General features: G+C 37.1%; 1 protein-coding gene across 3 annotated transcripts in view; it reads left to right on the top strand.

Annotated features, from left to right (window-relative positions):
* Positions 1 to 138: 138 nt before the first annotated feature.
* SASS6 (SAS-6 centriolar assembly protein) overlaps positions 139 to 9017 on the top strand; it is a 42959-nt gene continuing 34080 nt past the window's right edge. For 2 of the 3 annotated variants that reach the window (XM_082686492.1, XM_082686491.1), the window contains exons 1-4: positions 139 to 382; positions 5606 to 5666; positions 7689 to 7768; positions 8147 to 8251. In XM_082686492.1, coding sequence (XP_082542618.1) covers positions 318 to 382; positions 5606 to 5666; positions 7689 to 7768; positions 8147 to 8251 — 311 coding nt within the window. In that variant the 5' untranslated portion in view covers positions 139 to 317. The other variant, XM_082686490.1, reaches the window with a different exon arrangement.

Below are 9017 nucleotides of genomic sequence, written 5' to 3'. Positions count from 1 at the left end.
GGTAAGCAGCGGGTGAAGAGAAGAAAAGTTCTTTGCTTCCCTCGGGTCCCCTTCCCTTAACAAATATGGCTGCCGCGGGTTCCGCCACGCAAGTCAATACCCGGAACTGCCCCCCATCCTCTGCAAAACCGGAAGAAACTGATGGTGGCTGACGAGGTCCAAGTCTTCCCCGCTTTCCCTCTGTTTCTGTTTCCCCGCCTCCTCAGCGGAAGCCGAGCGCCAAACTCAAATTTTAGCAGGACCCGGACTCCCTTAGGCTAGTTCGTGGGCTGGGCCTGCTGGACTTTTCCGGTTACTGGCCGGGGCAGCGGACCAACATGAGTCAGGTTCTGTTCCAGGAGCTAGTCCCACTGCAGGTAAAATGCAAAGACTGCGAGGAGAGGTGAGGTTCTGCGTTACCCCGTGCCCGCGGGTGGCGGTTGGGGTCCGGCCAAGGCGGAGGGCGGGGAGAGGGGGAAGATGGCGGCTCTGGCCAGTGGCCATCGGCTTGCGGCTGGCGTCCCGGGACGCGGAGAGAGTCCCACTTGGAACCCAAGTTAGTTGCGGAGGGCGCAGAAGGGAGAGTATGAGGAAATGGAAAGCTGACCCGCGTCAAGTTAATTTCCAAAAAAAAAAAAAAAGAAAAGAAAACAAGAAACCTAGCTCTGAACGGCATCAGAGAAGGTTATAGCCCTGGTCTTTCGTTTTGAGAAAGTTAATTTTGTCTGGAGAAGTGAAATAATTTACACGAGAGCTGACAATAAATTCACGGCCAGGCCCGCGCTAGAACTTGGGTCTTGGCTCCCAGCCCTTTTTTCACTCTTTGGATTATATTGGAAGTAAATTTAAGCTTCAGCTTAAAACAGTTTTTTGTGGCGTAGTGTCTTTTCTTTACATTAGTTACTAAAAATAAATAACGCTTAATCGACTAAAAACAGTAGAGGAAATGGTAAATTTCATTCATTCATTTAACAAATACTGCTTACTGGCAAAACACTTTGTCGGGTACTGGGGACCTAGTAGTGGTCGGGAAGAACAGTCCCTGTTTCTGTGGAGGTTACAGTCTAGTGGAGAAGGAAATAAAGGCCAGTCTCATAGATACACGCAAAATTACGACTTTGACAAAGGTGGTGGTGCTTTGGGGGCTTAATTTGAAGCCGGGAGATGGCGATTTTGTCACGCCTCTCAATAGCTGACTCTTTTCTCAACCTCGTTGCCTCATTTTGTAAAACTGACTTAAGGTGCCTGCGTACATGATATGAGGATGGATCCTGAAGATGTTTATGGAAACTAAATGGTTTGGAAATGTGACTTTAGAAATGAAGACATTGCTTTATTTGGTAATGTGAAGCTAGCTTATAGTTCAGAATTGGGTCTAACGTCAGCCCGCAGGTCAGGCAAGGAGATACCAAAACTAGCAGTTGCAGGTGGAGATACTGTAGGGTATTTGATGCAGGGTATTCTTTTGTACTGTCCAGTATGAGAGTCACGTATGGTTACTGGACTTTTGAAATGGAGCTAATCCGAACTGATGTGTGGTAAGAGTAAAATGTGCATTGAATTTTGAAGATTTACTTATGAAAAAGAATGTGAAATATCTTAATTTTTATGTTGCCTGTATAGATGACACTATTTTGGATATATTGAATATAATATATATGGGATATAAATTATTAATATAACAAATGTTAATAAATATATTCTGTATATCATAAACATTGGAAATATTTATATTTAACATATTGATTATATTTAAGAAAATTGTTACAGTTAATTTACCTGTTCCTTTTAAGTTTTTTTAATGTGGTTTCTAGAAAATTTAAAATTATATATTTGGCTCATATTTGTGGCCTCCATTGTATCTCTATTGGACAGCCCTGTTTTGGAATAATTTTAGAAATATAAAGGGGGGGGAGCATCATTTCTGATTCTAACACTGGAACTCCTCTAATTCTTCTCCATTTCATTATATTGTCATCACAGTTACCTTCTTAAAATGCATTGTCAATCATTTTACTTCTCTTGTTTAGAAATCTTTGTTATATTTCTATCACCTGTAGCAGGGATCAGCAAACGAGCCCACGGGCCAGGTGGCCTTCTGCCCATTTTTTTAAGTAAAGTTTTATTGGAACGCAGCCATTCTCATTTAAGAATTGTCAAGCTGCTTTTGTACACGAATAATCGTGACCGAGACCTTTGGCCTACAAAGCCTAAAGTATTTACTATCTGGCCCTTTACAGAAAATATGCTGGCCCCTGACCCATAGGGAAAGTAATCCAGACTTTAGTTAAATATTCAAGGCCGGTTCAGCTCAACAAATATTTATGAATACCTACTGTGTGCCAGTAATTGTCCTACCTGCTGAAATGGTCTCGCTTCCTCTCTCTTTACTCCTCTGCCTCCTGACAACAACGACAACAACAATGGAAACAATTTTCATTCTGGGCCTCAAGGAACTCACACTTAATAGGGAAAACAAAAAGATCTTCTTGGGAGAGGTAGAATAGCACAGGTTAAGAGTTCAGGCTCTGGAGCCAGATTATCTGGGTTTAAATCTCATTTCTGTCACTTATTGACTGATACCGTACAATCATTTTTTTCTTTGTGTCTCATCTTTAAATTAATGATGATAAAAGTAATTGCCTCATGGGATTATTAGGAGGATGAAATGAGTTAATACATACACAGTGTTTAAAACAGTGCCTGAAGTATTAAAGGCATGCACTAAACATTTAGTTATTATTAAGATGTGATTAATGCATGAAGTGACATCAGTGCACTAAAGTCATAAGAAGGAACTTCAGTGGAAGATAACTCAGAGAACTCTGGAGGGAAGTAATGCAGATTTTGAAGCCAGATTTTGGTTTGACACCAACATCTTTTTTGATTTTTGTTTTAGAAGTTCTGTTCCCCATATGCTAGACCTGTAAGACTACTTATCCATTGCATGTACCTCATACTCTCAGTACCATACCTTTATTCCTGCTCTTCTCCCTGCCTCAAATGCTTTTGCTTTCATAACCTTCAAGGTTTGTCTTAAATCCCTTTATTATAAGGACCTTTTCAAAGTTACCAAAGCTGAAATTAATTGCTCTTATTCATTTATTAGATAGCACAGTGAAGGTGAAAGTTCTGAGTTCTAATTTGGGCTCTATAACTTGGCTTTAACCACGTTTGTAACAGCGCACCTCAGGTTCTTCCTTTGTAAGACAGACATAACTCTTAGTAAGATTATTGTTTTAAATAAGATATATGTAAAGCACAGGGTAGGTACTCAGTAGTGTGGGTGCTCAGTGTTAGCAGTCCTTCCCTTCCTTCCCCTGAAGCACTAAAATGCTAAAATACATTCAGAAGCAAAGTCTGGATAGAGTCATTTAATCTGATTTGAGGACATGGACCATGTTTATTTCTGTTTGTATCCCTAGCATCCAGCATACTACCTGGCTTACAGTAGCTTTTATTTGTTTGAATTGAAAGGCTCAGGTCACAGCTTCTAGGTGGCAGAGGTGGGCTAGAATCCAATTCTGATAATGCCAAATCTGACTGTGAGGGAGGATGTTATGTGAATTTCTGCATTGTTCGGAGTATGACATTTATTTTGAGAAACAGCATTTTTATGATTTTTTTTATTGATTTGTTTTATATTGTCCCTCTGACAACTATTTAATGGAGAAAATAAGATTGTGATTTCAGGTACTATATTTTCTGAAAGCTCAGGTTTTTCTACGTAGATGTTGGGGCAGGAAGGAGAGGTTTAATCTATGGGCCTTTCCTCCTCCCTTTTTCTCCTGAAAGTAATGCATTATAGACATTTGGAATTTATGTAACAATATCATTAATATCCTTCTTAAATTATATTAATGTGATTCTTCCAGTAGTAGCTAAAGAATACTTTGCTAAATGATCTTTTGATTTTTTTGAAACAAATTTATCAAGTATGACAGGACTTTTGAAAGTGTATGTCACCCTAAAAAGTTACCTACTGCAGTGTCACATCCCCTGTGGCAGGATGTTTTAGAAAAAACTGCAAGACAAAAACCAAGCATAATGACAATATAGATCAGGAAAGGTCCTCACAAACCCAACTCAATTCATTTATCTTACAGATTAGGAAATTGAAAGTTTTTTTCCCCCGAGAATACTTAATTTTTCTTAAAAGATTTTGTTTATTTGTCAGAGAAGGAGAGAGAGAGAGCAAGAGCCACACACACACACAAGCAAGGGGAGCTGCAGGCAGCTGCTGCTGAGCAGGGAACCTGATGCAGGACTTGATCCCAAATCCTTGGATTATGACCTGAGCCAAAAGCAGACACTTAATAGACTGAGCCACCCAGACATCCCCAAAATACTTCATTTAAGTAGAATTAGAGTAGAAATCTAATCTGTTTCACATATATTGCACTAGATAATAGGAAAATAAAAAAACATTTTCTGTTCTAAAAATAATTCTTCCTATCTGTGGTATTTGCCAGTGCTGCTTGTTCTTTTTCAGATAACGTAAGTTATGGTAACCTTATCATATGGTAACCTCATCATACTAAGATTTAGCATCCAATCATTTGTTCAATAGGAAGCTTAACTAAAATGACATAAAATGCCAAAAAAATTATTTTTAAGTTGGGACATAAAAAAATTGGACAATTGAATCTGTTCTTGGTCAACTGTTACCAAGTTTTTCCAACACTTGGTTGCTAGGTCTATACCTTTTACTTCTGCACTGAATAAGTAGCAGAATGTGGGAAAATTTTAAAACAACTTTGGAAGAATAGCCTAAAATTCTATTTACTTTTGTTTCCTACACATCAGGGAACAGCCATTGTTATTTAATTCTAGCAAAATATAGAACTTTTGTACTGAGATGTTTTTTCACCAGTTCTTCCCTTTATTTCCTTGATCATTTAAGCATCTTTGCTCAGTTTGATAAATGGTTATGAGCACCTTGATTTATATGCCTCTGTCTGATGCTGAATTCTCTGAGATGCAACAGAGAATGTGGAAAGCTACGGGTTTTTTTGAAGTTTAGAGTTACTCTAGGTTAAGGTGGATAATACACTGTTGACGTACTTCCGTGGATGTATTGGATAGGGACTATATTGAGCAGATGTATTTGGTAGATTTTGTGTATGTATAAGGGAGGGGAATGTGTTATCTTACTTCCTGGATTGTAAACATTCCGTGTATTCTGGTACTGCTTCACATTTTCAGTTTTTTAAATGGGATCAATTAGATCGTTTGAAATGGTAAATTTTTTTAAATGTAGGAAATTGTTATTAAGTCATTGGTTTGTTTGGCTTTCAGTAGGTGCTATTTCAGGATCTGGGCAGTAGGTTATATTCCAGGCTAGTAATGGGAATTCCACATCGTTTATCTCATTTGATTCTCGCAACAATCCCATTTTACAGGAGAGAAAAATATAATCTCTGGTAAAAAAAACCTGATTAGTTACTAGTGGAAGAACAAGAACTTAAACTTAAAATCTGGTATGCTTCCGAAATATATGTTCATAATTTAGGGAATACCAGTGGAAGATCTTACAGCTTAAGACTGAAAACTTCAGCTCAGACAAATGAGTGCTAATTCCTTCCATACGAATGTTTCTGACAATTGGGTATATCTTTTCATACAGGAGAGTAAGTGTTAGAGTGAGCATTGAACTACAGTCAGTTTCCAATCCAGTTCACAGAAAGGTTGGTATTAATTTCTTTTGAAATATTTTCATTTTTGGGGGGAAATGTAATTTCTATGCATTATTACTACTTTTGTTCTTTGAGAATGTGAGCTCTTTTGTTACACCAACTTGCTTTTCAGTTTTGGGCCAGTTTGTAACTTGCTAATCTGGGGTGGTAGAATCTACTAAGACAATGACTGAGAGATTATTATACCATACATTTCTTCTTTTTTTTTTTTTCTTTTAAAGATTTTATTTATTTATTTATTTATTTATTTGACAGAGATCACAAGTAGGCAGAGAGGTGGGGGGTGGGGTGAGGAAGTAGGCTCCCTGCTGAGCAGAGAGCCCGATGCAGGACTCTATCCCAGGACCCTCGGATCATGACCTGAGCTGAAGACAGAGGTTCCAACCCAGGCGCCCCTATACCATATATTTCTTCTTCTTCTTTTTTTTTTTTAAGATTTTATTTATTTATTTGGTTGGGGAGGAGTGTGCATTTGGGGGAAGGGGCAGAGGGAGAGAGCACAAAGAAAGTCTCAAGCAGACTCCTCGCTGAGTGTGCCCTACTCAGGACTCGATCTCACGACCCTGAAATCATGACCTGAAGTGAAATGAAGAGTCAGATGCCCCACTGACTGAGGCATCCAGGTGCCCCTGTACCATCTGTTTCTAAAGCATACAGGAACGGTTGGGGATTGGGAGAATTGGTTAGTTTTGCCCAATACCTTTGTAAGTTGCTAGAATATATATTGCTACCCTGTAGAATTGGCATTTCATGTTGCACATGTGAGGTTAGAATGAATGGAAGCACTGCAAAGGAAATATTTTTGAGTCTTTACCTTTTGAAGGGAGGCTTTTAGAGCATCAGTCCGATATGATCTTCAAAAGTATGAGTCATTAGCAGTGATCTGGATACAGACAAGATGACTAAGAAGTACAGCATCTGTTTTCTCTGTATCATAGCTTTCCCTAAACATGATATTCAAGGACCTTGTAGTATTAGTTGTAGCTTCAGTTTTTTATAGCATCTTGGGGTGAATTTCAAGAAGTACTGCAGGAGAAGCTGCCTAAAGAACAGGACATTCTGAGGTAGAGCAAATACCCAGATTGCTAATTTCTGGAGTAGAGATTATATGTTATATTTTTTACATATGATTCCTTAGGCCTGCTGTTCCTCTTCATTTTTTATCTCTACCCGTACTTGTTCAGATTTTTCTAGGACCCTCGCAGTTCCTCTGTAGCCATGAGTAGATTTTATTTCAAAGTGGAAGCTTATTCTTAACCTGAGTACTGTTTAGTTCTTCATTAGGCCTCCATCATCTTGTTGCTATGCTTGTTTTCGTCACATAAGTGTTCTCTAAAGTACATAATTTCTGTGTACTTCTCTGTCAGCTTTAGCTGCTGTGATGTTCTGCCGTATTGTAAGTTTATGTAGAAAGTGATCTTTATGAAAGATATTTACTTCATGTGAAACTGAAAACAGATGGAGCTCCATGTCACCGGCCACCTGGAGGGAGAGAATAGGCCCATAGGAAGAAGCCCTGGCAACATGTTACTTGATACCTCTGTCCTCTGCCTGAGAGGCAAATACTCCTTTATTAGGATACATGATTGCTTGTCATTTCAGCTGATATATTGGCACTTTTGAAGTATTAGACAGTTAACTTGTGGGAAACTGAAAATATAATTGAATATGATGTGGCCAGTGGTAAAATATTATCATGGTATAGTGCAGCAAGGACTAGGTCTCAATTCTTCCAAGCCTCTAATAGGATGGTATTCCTCAGCCTTCAACTCCTAGCATTTAATTAGTTTGTATAGACTCCTACATGGCTCTCAAGGAGCAGAATATTTATCCCTGTTTAAGATTCTTAAGTCTCTTAAAGACTAATGGAAATCAGCTGTACCAGAAAACAAAGTCACCTGAAGAATATTGGTGATACATTGTTGTTATTGGATAATTCCACTTCTAAGAAGGAAGAAATTTCTCTAAAAGCCTATCTATTGAAAACATTAAAAAATCAAATCTTTCTTTTAGGATTTAGTTATCCGTCTGACTGATGATACTGATCCATTTTTTCTATATAACCTTGTTATTTCCGAGGAAGATTTTCAGAGGTAACTAAATCTATTTTTCTGTTTTTATATTTAATCTAGGAAGTAAGTTTTATTAATGTATTGGTACTATTGTCTTTGAAATGCAATGTATTATGAACCTTTGGTATTTTGAGAATGCTGGACTGTTTATACTATAATTATTCAGGATGTTTTTGAAAGTAAATATTCTATAGCTTATCAGAATTCTTAAAACAGCTTGAATTTGGAGCTTTAGCTAAATATATTGACTTTTCCCCTCCCATGGGATAAATTCTATAAAAAAGTTCTCTAGTTCTTGATTTTAATGGGTATTTGGTAAAGAAGAAAAGAATATTTTAGGGTTTAAATTATAATTAAAGATAGTAATTAAATTTTTTAAAATTCTTTTCTTTTGCATAGTTTAAAATTCCAGCAAGGCCTTCTGGTAGACTTCTTAGCTTTCCCACAGAAATTTATAGATCTCCTTCAGCAGTGTACTCAAGAACAAGCCAAAGAAATTCCAAGGTAAGTCTCATGAGAGCACTATGTCATTAGAATTCTCTCAAGACAAACTCTTCTTTGTAAGACAAATTGATGGCAAGATACTTTGTATGTGTTTTAAGTACTCCTATTTTTAACTGGGTTTAGGGCTATTAAATAACAAATTTTAAGAATCATGGTTAAAATAAAAATATTTACTCCTTAATTTTCATGTCTTGACAGACATTATAACTCTCTGAAATATTTAACAGCATCAAGTACATGATTTTATAATGAACTTGGATAAGAGGAATGAGTTTGTGTTTGTATGTGTATATTCATGTTTGTGTGATACTAAAGCCTGATCCTTTCATTGTAAAGTTGACTAACCTTTTGTCTTTTGGTTTCATCAATTGATGATTGTTGTTTGAATCACTTATTTTTTTTAGGAACTACAAAGTTATGCATTTCTAATTCTATCTTTCCTTTTATATTTATTAAGTATAATTCTTTTATAAAGGAGAACTTTTCCTCATCAGTTTGGGCTGTTTGATTACTCTGGAAAGAAAAAGATAAATGCTTAATTCTTTTAAATTGTCAATTTTTAGAGTAAAGAGTTGTTATTTTAATTACTTTTGTGCTTTCAGTGGGTTTTTGGTTTTATTTTTCTGCTTTGTCTTTCATTGTGAGCTCATGAACATTTGTATATTCAGTGTATTACAGTAAATCCTTTCTATGTTTCTTGCTCAGTTTTTTCATTTTGCTATTAGCTTATCCAGTTTTACCACTGGGAGTCCTTTTATATTGGCTC

This window comes from Mustela nivalis (assembly GCF_964662115.1).
Source record: "Mustela nivalis genome assembly, chromosome: 10".
Lineage (NCBI taxonomy): Eukaryota > Metazoa > Chordata > Mammalia > Carnivora > Mustelidae > Mustela > Mustela nivalis.
The sequence above is the reverse complement of the archived record's forward strand: the minus strand, read 5'-3'. Positions and strand labels throughout refer to the sequence as shown.